The sequence below is a fragment of the Myotis myotis genome, unplaced genomic scaffold (genome assembly GCF_014108235.1).
Source record: "Myotis myotis isolate mMyoMyo1 unplaced genomic scaffold, mMyoMyo1.p scaffold_m19_p_2, whole genome shotgun sequence".
Taxonomy (NCBI): Eukaryota; Metazoa; Chordata; class Mammalia; order Chiroptera; family Vespertilionidae; genus Myotis; species Myotis myotis.
Window position 1 is genome coordinate 53,093,599 of NW_023416324.1, and position 15,956 is coordinate 53,109,554.

The following is a 15,956-nucleotide window of genomic DNA, read 5'->3' on the forward strand; positions in this document are numbered from 1 at the left end:
AACTTTTGCTAATTTATAAAAGGAATATGTTAAGGATATCAAGCAGAGTGCAGAACCTTCCCCAAGACAAGGTTGGAAAGCGAGGTCCGGAATCCTCATAGTGAAGAACGATATCCCAAATCACACTCCACAACTAGTCCTATGAAGATACACGGCCACCCTGCATGGCACACACAGCACCACTTGCGGTTCTGGCACCAGCAATGCAGGGCACTGAGTCTGGGGCTGGATCACTCCTGCTGGAAACGGGCTGGCGCTGCTCCGCCAGTGCTGCGTTGCCCAGATAGCTCCGCCAGTGCTGCGTTGCCCAGATAGCTTCGGCTCTGCTTTGTTCGTGTCATCAGCTCCAATGTCAGAGTCTCATATAAGGTGTGGGTTGGAAGAGCCTATAGATAAGTGTCCAAGGGCACTATTGAGAGTGAAACGGTCACTATGAAACATTATGCTAGACTAACAGGCCTAAACCAGAACATATGGTCACCCTCTGCCAGTCCTGTTCCCTCGCTGCAAAGGAAACTTGGAAATATTTTCAGCTTCTATGATAGAACATGGTTTTGGCCTCTTTTCGTACAGGGAATTCACCAAATGTCAGAATAGGTTATAAGGCTGGGTGGGCCGAAGAGAAGGACAAATGCCCACTGCTGAGTGAGCAATTGAATGTTAAGTAACTGTCCACGGTAATGGGATTAATGAGGTCTGCCTCACTCTAAAGCTCATTGGTTTTTATCACACCTGCTCTGTATACCATAATGTGAACATTCTCAGTTAAGGGTACATCGGAACCTCCCAAACAGTGTTGTAAACATACAGAGAGCTAGGCTCCTCCCTAGCTTGTTAAACCCAAATCTCGGAAATGGTGCTCTGGCCAGGAGCTGTAATTTTTAACATCCTCTAGAGGAGGAGAAAATCAATTTGAAAGGAGATACTCGTGGAATTAAAGCCATGAGCACCTTTTAGGTGCATATTAGTTTCCTGAACTATTCCATTGTGCAAGGTAGATTTGATTAGATGAGTTCCATAGAATTTATGGGAACTAGAAGAAAGCCTGCTTAATGTGGTAATAGGCAATAGAATATAATTATAACTTTTTAAATTGGTTGCACTTAATTTCCTTTATTATTATCATTAATTGGCAATTTCTAGAAGTCTCTCAGGCACTTAGGAAAAATCCCTGACACTACCCACGAGAAGGCTAAGGAACAAGGGCTTCCAGGTGACATACCTTTTTCTCTCGTTGATGACAGTGAATGCTCAGGACAATGAAGACCACGTCCCACTTCATTTCTGCTCTCGCTTTGGACACCATGATATAGTGAAGTTCCTGCTCCAGAGTGATTCAGAAGTCCAGCCTCACGTTGTTAATATCTATGGAGACACCCCTTTGCACCTGTGAGTATTATGCATAATTCTATAGGTCCTCCAGGTATTTGGCATGCACCTATTTACTGTGATCAGAACATGTTCTTTAACCCTAGGGCATGCTACAATGGCAAACTTGAAGTCGCCAGGGAAATCATCCAAATATCAGGAACAGAAAGTCTGACTAAGGAAAACATCTTCAGTGAGACAGCTTTTCACAGGTAAATGAATATTTAAATACAATAGCCACTACACTTAGCGGACACCCTATGGCACCTGCAGTTGTGTACATACTGCAAGAACAAATAATGGCAGATGTTGCAATCAGAGAGCGAGAGCAGAGGGTGGGCGAGACAAGGATCCCAAACTACAAGCACAGAAGATAAGGTAGAGGCAGATGCTGCAGTTAGTACAACAGATGGGGCCTGTGCCAGATGCTGCATTCCTGGCAGCAGCCCCAAAGACAGGGACTGATGTTGCCAAGGCAACAGGCATATCAACATCTGTAAGCATATTGTTTCGTTTCCACTTCACTCCACAGAAAGCTGCCAAAAGGGGCAGTGCCCATCGTCCTCCTCCTACAAGAATCTCATTACTGGAATTCATTAGCATTAAATGTGACACTTTTTTACTAAGCACATAAACCGTATGTGCAAATGTATCTCCCTATCTAAGACATCCATCTGTCAGCTATAAAAGCTTAGTCAGGGTGGCCAGTGAGAGAACTAGGAAGGCATTAGCTCCTTTCTAACCATCTATGAGAGTCCTTTACAATATGCTTTTTGCTCTAGAAAAGCATTCTGAAGGAGCAGCTGGATTTGGAAAAGTTGCAACAAAGAAGGAAAGAAAGGAGGGAGAGGAGGAGAGAGGACAGGGAAAGGTAGCTAATAACTCAAAGCTATAACTTCCTAAAGTGTCCATAAGGAACAGATTTAAAACCTTCATTTTTAGCAGGTGACTATCCTATATAATAAAAGTGTAGTATGCAAATTGTCCACTCTATCAGGAGTTGTCCAGGAGTTTGACCAGAGGGCAGGGCAAGGGTGGGAGGCCCCAGCCAGCAGTCAGCAGCCACTAGGGACCCTACCAGTGCATGAATTTCATGCACTTGTCCTCTAGTTTGGCTATAAAAATAAAAAGAGTAATTTTAATTTAGTAAAACTTGAATATAAGATAAGTTACCTGCACATTTCAGATGTCTTGGCCAGTTTATAACCTCTAAAAAATAAACAAAATAAGCCTGGGATTCTATATTTGCATAGTGTTTCTATTACACTATTACTGTGGTAAATAATTAAATGAAGAGGCCCTTTTTCATACTGCACTAAAGTTAAGCTTGTGCTTCTGCATTAGGTATCAACCTGTCAAATTCCACTGGATTTCCAGATTTTTCTTAGCAACCAAGAGTTCCGTGAAAAGGGAGGCAAAGAAAACTACCACTTATGGAGTGATTATAGGCCGGATTATTTGTGTCTATTATCTTATTTAAACCTCATAACTATTTTACACAGTTGGATTACCCCTCTTTTACAGATGAGAAAAATAGAGGCTTAGAAAAGCTAAGTAACTTGCCAGAAATTCTTATGGCTAGAAAATCATGTAATAAATACCTGCCTAAAATCCTGTACTATTTTTATATATCTTCATGTTCTAGTACCAAAATATTTTGTCTGTTTTCTATACCCTCTGTAACAGAACATATTCAAGAACTTTTTGGATCCTACCTTCAGTTGAAATGGATCAGTAGGATCTGTCACTGAAGGGGACAATTAGCAGAACTGATATGTACAGGTTCCTGGTGTTCCCTTTTCCCATAGGTCATGCTTGTTAAGGCTGATACCTCAGGCTAGTTTTCAAATCATTTTGCTATTCAGTGCACATAAATTGGAACCAACTCTAATCAGAAGATGATTGTCACTTCCAGAGGATTGCTTATCTGACAAGATTAGTGAAGTTGCGTTAAAAGTATGTTCAGTTGTTTTATTTTTGTGCAAGCCTGTAGCAATTAGAAATAACATGATGTTTTTATTCTAGTCATTTTAAGCATAAAGTAAACTTCCCTTTTACATGAGAAATTTACTCAATTCTGAATTATTTTATGTACAAATCACAGTGCTTTGTATATAGCAAGCACTCAATATATTTATTTCTGTAATTGTTTTCATATGTATATATAAACATACACACATATGTAAACACAGACATATAGTATTATGGGAACTATTTATAATGCAACTAATCAATGCTGGTAAAGTCTATTGTAGTGAGATGGTAGCTTTTTATTCACTCAATGAATTATTCAAGAAAGATTAATTAAGAACCAGCCTTGTGTTGGTGCAGCAGGAACATTAAGATGACAAGATTTCTTTTCTTCTTAAAAGAATTCTGTTGTAAGGTATCAAGGTAAGCAAAGGTACTCATAAACACCCCAGCATCTGGAGTAGCCTGGGTAAATTGAGGCTGTATTTACTTTCTAGGGCTGCCATAACAAAATGCCACAGACTCTGTTGCTTGAAAACCAGATGTTTATTTTCTCACAGTTCTAGAAGCTGGAAGTCCAGATCAAGGCATCAGAGGGTTTGGTTTCTCCTGAAGTCTCTCTCCTTGCCTTGCAGATGGCCACTTTCCTCCTGTGCCATCACATGGTTGTCTTCTGTTTCTGTAACTGTGTATGAATCTCCCCTTCTTATTAGGATACCAGTCATATTAGGTTAGGACCCACTCTAATGGTTCAATTTTTAACTTAATTACCTATTTAAATTGTATCTCTTTAGATATGGTCACATTTTGAGGTTTTGTATGTTGGAGTGTCAGCATATTAATTTGAGGGGCATGCAATTCAGCCTACAACAAGGGCTTATTATTTTTTTTATGGTATATTTTTTGCAGTGCTTGTACCTATGGCAAGAACATTGACCTGGTTAAATTTCTTCTTGATCAAAATGTTGTAAGCATCAACCACCAAGGAAGAGATGGGCACACAGGTAAGGCTGTGGTGAGATCGTCACTAGTTTATGAGGCATATCCAAAACTGTCAAGAAAAGTAGTATGCTCAAGAAGAAAGGGGGGAGTGGGAGTGGTCCACCCCAGGGGGGAGGGATATTTTATCAAATACATCATTTAGAATTGATGGTGCATGGTGATAACAAAAAGCACCATGTTTGAGAAGTTTCACTGTTGGGCTAAAGTATCTCCAGTCAATGAATTCCTTGTGCCCTGCACCAAGAACAGACAAACCACACTGCTCTCCCCTTAGTTGGATGATGGAGAAAAATACTTGATTGGGTCTTTGTTCTTTGATATATAAAAAGATGCCTACCTTTGTTCTTGGTAATTATAATGGATATAGGAATGCTAGGAATTGTGCTAAACAAAAAGGCAGTCTATATAGAAGATCAACTAGAATAGTACACTTCTTTTGCCTAAAGTATATCTTATTTGCTCAATAATGGAATTAATTCGTTATCAAAGAAGTAATTCCTTCCTTTGTATCTCTGGCAATAAATCTATTATGTGGTAATGACTGTCTTTTGAAAATTGGGATTGTTTTCCTCTTTTTTCCTTTTTCACTTTCATTCTATTCTATTATAGGATTGCACTCTGCTTGCTACCATGGTCACATTCGCCTCGTTCAGTTCTTACTGGATAATGGAGCTGATATGAATCTAGTAGCCTGTGATCCCAGCAGGTCTAGTGGTGAAAAAGATGAGCAGACATGTTTGATGTGGGCTTATGAAAAAGGTATATTTTTCATCATTGCATCTCTCTAGTAATACATGGAACTGTGTGCATAGTTTATGGCATCAATAATTCTTTTTTTGCTTGTATGATTTCTACACTCCCATTTCTCTGTAAATTATATTTGAGTCACTGGAGACTTGCATCAAAGAGTCCAATAGACCATCAGTAGAGAAGACAACTCCTGAGCTACAGATGAACAGAAGGCATGCTTGGTATTGGCACTTTGTAAAGAGAATGACCTCACATTCCTAGATACTAGAGAAACAAAATCGTGATGGGTAATGACAGTTACTCTCTTAGAGTAGATATAGAGCGAGTCTTTATCTCTTATACTGGGGAAATTTTTATGTGAATACACATTTTTTAAAAGGAAATAAATGCAAAGAAAGAAAGGGAATGTTTGTCAGATCTGCTAACAATGCCTCTACTAGATAAAGTAATGTAGCTAATGATTAGTGTTTAAGTATAAACTTACTGGAGTGCAAACTGGTGCAAGCTGGGGCTATGATGGTAGAATACCTGGGTTTAAATCAAGCCATGTTCTTTTATCTTGAGCAAGTTATTTATTATTGCTGAACTTCAGTTTCTTCATCTGGAAAATGAGGACAACAACAACTCCTCTTTTACAAGATTGTAAAGAGTAAATGAGATAGTGTGTGCAAATTGCTTACAACAGTGTCTGGCATAAATGAGTACCTAATAACTGTATTTTAATAATGATAAAATTGGTAATAGCAGTAGTATAGAAATAAAGATGATTAATAACAAATTCTTCATTTTAAGGGAAAGGAAACTGGAGACAATTAGAAGGTGAACTAGCATCTTTGTCATTGTTATTAAGATATATTGTGTCTTAGAAGCAAGCTGTACATAAACGAGCTCTATACACATGAGGCCCTATGGCAGTGGTTCTCAACCTGCTGGCCCTTTAAATACAGTTCCTCATGTTGTGACCCAACCATAAATTATTTTCGTTGCTACTTCATAACTGTAATGTTGCTACTGTTACCAATCATAATGTAAATATCTGATATGTAGGATGGTCTTAGGCAAAGGGGTCGCGACCCACAGGTTGAGAACCATTGCCCTATGAAGTTTAAATTTTTGGAGGACATGGAACAATAGACATTGTAATTGAAATCAAAGAGTTACACTAAATGCTATAAAATATGTCAGAGTTTGATGTCTGCATTGCCTTATTAGGAAATTTAAAGTATGTAAAGAAGTGTTTTCATCTTTTTAAATGCTAGAATCTTAGAAGTCCATACTAAAGGAGAACAATTACTAAACTGGAAGATTTATCAGGCTACCTGAAATAAAACATGAAAGTCCATTATTGAAAGGAGAAATGGAGTTTGATGGATAGAAATAGGCAGCTATTATAAGAACATAGACGAGGAGAAAGAAAAACATACAGGTTTGAAGATTTCTAGTAAAAAAAAAAAAGACATAGTAGTTACTTTAATAGAAACAAGTGAACAAATGTGGAATAGTAGGGACTTTGTAGATATACTAGTAGGCCTGCTGTTTTTATTTGTGTTGTATAAGTACATACACACATATATGTTTGCACATTGTAGTTCAATGAATGTTCACAAACTGAAATCACTCTAGTATACATATGAAGAAATGCATCATGGCTAGCACCTCAAATCCCTACTTACATTCTCTTCCAATCACTCCTCAAAAAGGGTACTGCTGTCTTCATGGGGCATATATTAGCTTTGCCACTTTATGTATGTATAAATGGAATGGAATGCTATATATGTCTTTGTGTCTGGCTTTATTTGACCAACATTTTGTAAGATTCATTTATATTGTTGCAGATAGTTCTAGATCATTCATTCTCATTGGATAGTATAATGTTTGCAACTATATCACAATGTCCTTATTCATTCTACTCTTTAGGGGCATTTGAAGAATTTTCAATTACAGATTATAAAAAATACTGTTGCTGTGAGCATTCACGTACATGTCTTTTGATAAGTATCTGTAAGCATTTCTGTTAGCTTTAACGACCTATTGCTTTGTATAAAAGAAATTTCAGGTAGTTCTATATTTGAGTATCAGTTGGAAAATCTTACATATCCTGAGGCTTCCAAAGGCCTTACTAATTTCTAGTTATTCAACACGTCACATTTATTTAAATGATTCTCAGTGTCTCTTAAGAAATTTGAGTTTCAGAGAAAGATTATTTACAAAGCATTAGTCTTCTGGAAGACAGCTCAGAAATAGCTGCTGCAGCGAGCTCTTCACAGGTGCTGGCTTTGTTTGTGTTTAGTTGATTGAGAATGATAGTTGAAAACTGGTTTTATTTTATGTTTTTGTGGATCCCCACACTTTATAAAACAATAAATCATGGTATAAGCTCCTAAGAGTTCCTACCAAATGACAACAAAAATTCCTTTAGCTTAGAGGATTTAGCCACTGGTCTCTGCAACATATGCCATGCTTGTCACTCTTATTTGTTCAACTAATGTGCTAGGCCTCAGTGTTGCATTTCATTATTACCATGAATTTTAACAAATTGAATGTTAGTGCTCAGGAGACAGATGGATGGTTTGGGTATATTCTTAGGATAGAACAAATCAAACCAACAAAATGAAATTGTTGCTATTTTCTCTTGCTGGAGAAATGTTGCATCATTTTCATGTGTTCAAGGAGGATTGAAATGGCCTTCTTAAAATATTGTCAACAGTACACTGTCCCTGTTTTATTTAGATAAAGAAATGCTTTCCTCCCTAGCCAGTTTGGCTCAGTAGATAGAGGCGTCAGCCTATGGACTGAGGGGTCCCAGGTTCAATTCTGATTGGGGGCACATGCCCGGGTTATGGGCTCGATCCCCAGTGGAGTGCATGCAGGAGGCAACCAATCGATGATGATTCTCTCTCGTCATCGATGTTTCTATCTCTCTCTCCCTCTCCCTTCCTCTCTGAAATCAATTTTTTAAACAAAGGAAAAGAAATGCTTTCCTTTCTTGCTCAGAGAGGGACTCAATAAATTAATGGATATGGCATACCAAGGATTTCCCTGGGCAAGTTGGAGATGGAGAAGAAGAAGCACTAAAACTTCACTTGGAGTTTCTTCGTTATACAAAAGGAATTATGTAGAAATGGCCCTATCCCAGGACAGATAAACCAGGACTGATAAACCAGAAGGGACCTCATAACCAAGGTCTATCTATTTGATTAATTTTGGATGGGTACAATTTGAATAGCTCATGCTAGTCTACCCTCTCAGTAGGAAAATTGAGAATATTTTTCATCAACATTAACTGCTCTTTGAATTATTCTAAGACAAGTTTTCACCTGACCCAAACAAAACTTTCAGTTGATCTCTCTGATATTCTGATATAGCATGTTGAGGGGTGCTTTGCACTGTTGGAAGAGTTATCTTTTTCTTATTTATTTATTTATTTATAATTTCTTTATGGATGAAGGTATTACATATGTATACTTATTCCTCCATTTCCTCCCATCCCCCCCACTCATGCCCTCTCCCCCCGTTATCTGTGTCCATTGTTTAGGCTTATATGTATGCATACAAGCCCTTTGGTTGATCTCTCCCCGTTATCCTCACCCTCCCCTACCTTCCCTCCGAGGTTTGATGATCTGACCAATGCTTCTCTGTCTTTGGATCTGTTTTTGTTCATCAGTTTATGTTGTCCATTATATTCCATAAATGAGTGAGATCATGTGATATTTATGTTTCTCTGACTGGCTTATTTTGCTTAGCATAATGTTCTCCAGTTCTATCCATGCTGTTGCAAATGGATAGAACCTTCTTTTTTTACCACAGCATAGTATTCCATCGTGTAGATGTACCACAGTTTTTTAATCCATTCATCTGCTGATGGGCACTTAGGCTGTTTCCAAATCTTAGCTATGGTGAATTGTGCTGCTATGAACATAGGGGTGCATATATCCTTTCGGATTGGTATTTCTAGTTTCTTGGGATATATTCCTAGAAGTGGGATCACTGGGTCAAATGGGAGTTCCATTTTTAGTTTTTTGAAAAATATATTTTATTGAATTTTTACAGAGAGGAAGGAAGAGGGATAGAGAGTTAGAAACATCAATGAGAGAGAATCATCAATCAGCTGCCTCCTGCACTGTCCCAGAGGCTTCTTACACTATCTTCGTATTTTTGGATTCTTTTTTCATTTTGCTTTTCTGGTTGGGTGTTTTTTGCTTCTTCGTATTTCAAATCTTTGACTTGATTCTTGCGACCCTCTGGTCTGCTGTTGGGAGTCTGTCTAATATTCTTTATTTCAGTCAGTGTATGCTTAATTTCTAGTTGGTTCTTTATCACAACATCGAGGGTCTCATTAGATTTCTTGAGGATCTCACTACATTTATCGGTGGTCTCTCCAGACTTCTTGAAGATCTCACTAAATTTATCGGCGGTTTCTAGACAGTTCTTTAAAGACCTTAAAAGTGTGGTTTTGAACTCTATATCCAACAGTTTGCTTTCCTCCCATTCTGTTGTTTGTGTCCTGTTTCTTTGTCTCGGCATTTTTTATGCTTTGCTGTGTCGATAGAGTGCCTTTCTGTGCTAAGTCCCAATTACCTGAGGTAGACACTCTTGGTGCACCCCCTTGTGGGCTTTGTGCACAGTCTTGTTGTAGTTAAGCTTTGATTGTTGTAGTTATCACTGTGAGGAATTGACCTCCAGGCCAATTGGCTGTGAGAATCAGCTGTGTCTGCAATGGGAGAACTTCTGTGATGGAGAAACCCCTCTAGGGCTAGACTTGCTTTGATGGGGCTTTGGTGCTCACTGAGTCTGCCCTCTGAGTGTGTCTTTTATGGTTCCACGGAGCTGCAAACTGGATGGTCCCACTCTGACCTCTGGGCTTCCTGGCTCCTGGATCTCTAGGGAGGTGCTAATCTAGCCTTTGCCTGAAGCTATCCAGCAAAAGTCTCCCTGCAGGGCTTGGGCAGGGCAGGTCCCAAGGGATCAACAGGGTGGGGTTAGCAATTATGGCTGCTCTCAGTCTTGCCCTCAGAGGCTCTGCTTCTCAGTGTCCCAGTAATCGCTGCAAGCCCCACCAAGAGAAAGCTTCCCTAGGGTTCTGACCGATGCCAGACAGTCCCGCTTCTCCCGTATGAATCTGGGTCCCTAGAGACTCGCCCGGAACTGGAGCTCAGAGCCTAAGACTCCCTCCCAATTGAAAACGACAACTGCGCCCTTAGCCGCCAGCCTGCTCCGCATGCACTCCGCACCTTAGTATTTTACTTCAGCGCTGCGCCTCCTCTGAGTCTCGGTATGTTTTTCTCTTTCCTCCTAGTTGTAGAACTTCCACTCAGCCAGCCTTCCTGTGGTTCTGGATGATGTCCGTTCTGTCTTTTAGTTGTATTTTTGAAGTGGTTGTTCGAGGCAGCAAACTCCGGTGTTTACCTATGCCGCCATCTTGGTTTCTCTTATTTTTATTTAGATATAGTTGGTGCACTATATTGTATTAGTTATATTAGTTTCAGGTGTACAATTTAGTGATTTGACACTTTTATACCCAATGTGATCACCCCACTAATTCTAATAATCATCTGACACTATGCAACTTTTCACCCATTCTTTCACCCTCTCTGGTAACCATTTCTTTGATCTCTGTTTCTTATGAGTCTGTTTTTATTTTGTTGTTTCTTTATTTACATAGCCCTTTTAACCTAAAGATATTAAAATAAATCCTGGAAATAATTTTTTCTGTGACCTTGATTCTACACAGAAGCCTACTGGTTAAGTTTCAGTATTTCTCTACCAGTCTGCTCAGAGCTCCAATTTTACAATATTTAGAGTGTTTCCCATCCTTAAGTCTGTCTCCCCCCGCCAATCTTTTTTTTCCACGCCATCTGAAAGTAGCGATAGCTGTCTCACTCGCTTGGATTTGTTCTGCCCTTTCCCTGAGTTACAAAGGACTTGTATGAATCAATTTAAATTGGCCAGAAGAAATAGCCAGCAGCCTGCTTATGTTCAAATCCTCTGCCCTAATCACCAGTATGGAAAAACCATTGAAAAGACCTACACATAATCTTACATCCATTGCATTAAAGATGAAACTGCCAAATTGAAAAGATCTCAACCAATTAGAATTGAACACATAGCTCAATAGTGTGTCTGGCAGTTAGATTTGAAAAGGCTGCCTTTGACAAAGAAAAGCACTCCTTTATGGCAGGCTGTTTAGGGCCAGAAAATCACCCAAACTAGAAACAGAACTGAAACTCTGTTTTGCTAAAACGTCTTATTTGCTTCAGCACTGACATCAGTTAAAGTAATTTGCAGAGGGTCCTATGCCAATATCTAATTACCCAGAATACAATATTTGTATACAGCAGTCCCACTCTAATTCACAGTGACAGGGAGCTGCAGTTGGAGAATCAGTGAGTAAGTGAGCAAAAACAATAAAAATCAAGGCTCCTATTGCATGATGTATACTTTGTTCATTCGTTTTTACAAGTGTAGTATGGTGTGAATTATTTATAGTAAACATACTATAGTGTATTCTCAAAAAGTAATAAAGTCTTACCATGGTGAATTTCTATAGTTTTCAGCCAGTTAAAAATAACTAAGAGGTACTGGTGTCAGAGGAGTAGAAGGAAGATGAGGTGGATTCATTAAATGTTTTGATAAATTTTCATCAATGAAATTATAAGTATTCAAGTTTCTTCTATATTGAATTCTATATTGAATTCTATATTTGAGTTTAGTGAGCCTAATTAATTTAGTGGATCTAGTTTAGTGTGCTTGCATGGATTAGGGTGGGGTAGAGGAAGGACAACACAAAGGATTCAAATTGTATTTAAAAAACTATGTGTGATTTTGTGTATACTGGTTACCTTTCTACATATTTGTTACTCTCTCCTTTAAAAATAAATAAAACAATACCAATTCTCATTAGAAGAGGAAAAACTTCCATTTTTTTATGGAGTTACTATGAAAATACTTTTGAAACATAATATGTAAGAAACAACATATTAAAATGGATAATGGAAGCGAAAGTACATTCATTAAGCACCTATTATATATGCATTTATCAAAGTAACCCTTTAAATTGGTAGTTTCTTTCTATTGGATAGTTTAAGACTTAGAGCTGTTAAGTTACACTTGCCCAAACCACATAGCTCTTCAGTGGAGAGCTGGTACCAAACAGAGGTCTATCTTATTACAGAGGTCAGTCTCTTTCCATCTGACTCTAGAATCAGATAGATCTAAGTCCCAATCTTATCCTTAATAATTAATTATCTTGGACAAGTTATTTAACCTCCCTAAGCCTTCATCTTTAATCTTAAAATGAATAAATTAATAACAACTTTACAGAATTCTGCTGAGGATTAGGGATAAGATGTAAATGTCTGGAACATAAATTCTCAATAAAAATGGTGGTATCTGTTATTAAGTGTGTAGCAGAGGTTCAGTCAAGTTCCACATAACTCCCAAACCTCATGGTCTTTCCTAATTTACAACTTGCTTTAGTGTCTGGAAAGAAATATGACATAATGATGCATTTGGATGAGGGGCATCCGCTACAAACCTGCTCAAGAAGGGTTTGTATCCCTGCCAAACACAACTGACAAACTTGGGATATATGAAAACATGTGTTGTTTTGGTGTATTGATGTCTCTTATTTATGACTCAAGTAATAACATTCATTTTAAAACCTCAGGACCGAAGCAAATTCAAGGAGATTTTGAAAATCACTAATCAAAATATTATGAAAGCAATTTAAAACTATTACTCTACTATGTATATTAGCATACAAATATATAAAACAATATTTAAAAACTTTAACACAAATTTTCATATCTCTTTACTACAAAAGTCAAGGAAAAGTGTCAAAAAAACCTGCAGCCATGTTTTAAAACCACACCAACTGACATACTCAGTCCCTTTATTTGGGCATCTGAGGAGCATGTATAATTCAACACGCCTACAACTGAACTTAACACTTTTAAAATATATATATTTCTTATTGATTTCCAAGAGGAAGGGAGAGGGAAAGAGATAGAAACATCAATGATGAGAATCATTGATTGGGTGCCTCCTGTACGCCCCCTACTGGGGATCGAGCCCACAACCCAGGCATGTGCCCTGACTGTTAGGGCTGATCAAGCAATTGAATTGATACCCCTCCCCCAGGAACTGACTTTTTAGGCCATTTCACTATGAACATTCCCTTTGCTGAGACCACATTTTACTTGCTGCGACCACATTCCATTATCTCCCACCAGGTATGCATAAAAAAAGTCTCTGCCCAGGAAAAAGCCCGCCAAAACTCTTTTAAAAGCCGCTGACTCCATCACTGGGTGCTAGAGCCATCCAGGCTCAGCCACCTGGTGTGCAGATGATCGTATACATTTGTAATCCCTCACCATTCTGGCCTCTTGCATTCCTCCTTCGGCGACCTAACACTGACCAGGAATCGAACCACGTCCTGGTTCATAGGTCAACACTCAACCACTGAGCCATGCCGGGTGGGTGAACTTAACACTTTTTTTGTCTTCATCAATCAGTTTCTCCTACGGTATCCCTTATTCACTCTGTCATTTAAAAGCACTATCACCCACTTAGTCACCTAAGTCAGAAATCTGGATTGATGCTTGACTACTTTTTCTCCTTCAGTGTCTCCTACTCCTTCATTCAATATTCATTCAATGAAGAAGTCTTATTCATTTTACTACATAGATATATTTGAATCCATTCTTTATTTTTGCTACCACCATTTTAGTCCATCCATACCCTGATCCATTTTATAGTCTCATAACTAAACTTTAAAAAAAAAATCTTCAGCATCTTTTGAATCCATTTTCCAACTATAGTCAGAGATATATTCAAGGTACAAATAGGACCATATTATTTTCCAGCTTAACAATCCTTCACTGACCCACAGTCACCTATAGGAAAAGGTCCCGGTTTTCTATCATGGCATATCCTGTGCCTTTCCTACCTCTCAGACCTCATATTCAGTTATTCCTGTTACCTGGATGACCTCACATGCCACAAGCTTCATCACATTCACTAGATCACTATTCACTGGATATTCGCTCTGTGACAGGCACCTTGGAAATACTCTATGTCAGTGGTTCTCAACCTTCTGGCCCTTTAAATACAGTTCCTCATGTTGTGACCCAACCATAAAATTATTTTCGTTGCTACTTCATAACTGTAATGTTGCTACTGTTATGAATTGTAATGTAAATATCTGATATGCAGGATGGTCTTAGGCATGTGAAAGGGTCGTTCGACCACCAAAGGAAAGGGGTCGCAACCCACAGGTTGAGAACCGCTGTTCTATGTGCATTAACTCATCAAATCTGAACAGTCACCCTGTGAGACAGTGGAATGCGGAAATTAAACTGAAATGCATTGTTTTCCTCTGGGCAGGATGCAAAGGTGATTTCGTGGGTCCCTGTCCAGGTGGATTTGAAGAATGAAGCCACCAACAAGAGGTGGTATAGGAAAAGGTAGAAATTCACTGGGAAACAACCACGTGGGGAGGGGAAGAGAGACCCACTAAGCCACTAAGTGCCTCTTTCCTAAGGTTTATAAAGGCTGCGGTTCTTTGTGTACTGATATTCCCTCTGATTGGTCACTATAGTAGCTTCAAGACTCAAACCACAAGTGGGGTCCTCCTCTTTTTCCCCCTTTTGTTTTCCTCTGTGACTTTCCCCTTTATTCTGTGAATGAGTGGCTTTCTTTCCCTTTATTTTGTGAATAAGTGGCTTCCTTTTCCTTTATTCTGTGAATGAGTGGCTTTCTTTCCCTTTATTTTGTGAATAAGTGGCTTCCTTTTCCTTTAGTCTGTGAATGAGTGGCTTCTTCTTTCTTTATTCTGTGAATGTATACCTTTTGGCAGCTCCCAGCCTCCGTATTCTGTGAATGTATGCCTTTTGGCAGCTCCCAGCCCCCCAGATTTGCAGGCTTGCAGTTCTTTCCCATGGACCCCCTAATTCCTAAATCTGCCTATTTTACCCCTAAAAGCTCCTTTCAACCATATCTATTCACATGACGACAATACAAAAGTATTGGTTGTCCCTACACATATCACATGATTCCATGTTTCCAAGCCTTTTATCATGCCTTTCCACACCCTTCCATTCTCTCCACCCCACTTCACTCTTCACATTTCTGATTTCTACTTGGCCTTCAAGGTTCAGTTTATGGACCCTCTCTTCCAGAAAGTCTTCCCTGACAGTCCACATGTCTTTTCTTTATGTTTTATTGTCCCATATGCACATCTCGATCTCTGTTTTTATCACTTCAGATTAAAATATTCTCTCTCCTGCTAAATTGTAAACATCTTGAGAGCAAGCATCTGAACCATTAAATTTTGCCTTTCAGAAACTTAATTCAATGGCTGATTCCCAATAGATGCTCAATACATGTTTGTTGAGGTGAAATTGAAGATGAGCAGATATTTCAGTTATAACATTCTATTCCGTGTGTCACTAGATGGCATCTGGTCAGTTGTAGTATAGTTGATGTTCTCAAGAATACTAATTACCACTATTCCATTGTCTCTGTAGATATTTCTTTAAATATAACAGGTTTCTAATTAACTGCACTATCCTTATACTCAAATTAATAGGAAGAAATATTTCAAGAATGCTCCAAATAAAGTGTTGCAGAATTTACCAGGTGACCAGAAAATACACAAGGAGTACTGGAGACTGGAGGTTCAGGAAAATCCCTTTTTAAAGCGGTGCTGCTGGCTCAGGGGATTCGAAGATCCAAAGCCTGAACAACCAGTACAATGAGATCACCCCCTATATATATATTTCTAAATTCTTTGTTTCCTTCCTTCCTGGCTTTTGTGGCAGGCTTTCACAGCCCCTCCTGAGTCAGTTAGAATAGGGAAGTTAGAT

General features: G+C 38.7%; 1 protein-coding gene across 2 annotated transcripts in view; it reads left to right on the top strand.

The window, feature by feature from the left end:
- The window catches only part of LOC118676383 (serine/threonine-protein kinase TNNI3K), a 313,120-nt gene that overhangs the window by 115,739 nt on the left and 181,425 nt on the right, over positions 1–15,956 (top strand). For both annotated transcript variants that reach the window (XM_036350223.1, XM_036350224.1), the window contains 4 exons: positions 1,245–1,389; positions 1,476–1,580; positions 4,249–4,343; positions 4,951–5,100. In XM_036350223.1, coding sequence (XP_036206116.1) covers positions 1,245–1,389; positions 1,476–1,580; positions 4,249–4,343; positions 4,951–5,100 — 495 coding nt within the window. The remainder of the gene's footprint in view (positions 1–1,244; positions 1,390–1,475; positions 1,581–4,248; positions 4,344–4,950; positions 5,101–15,956) is intronic.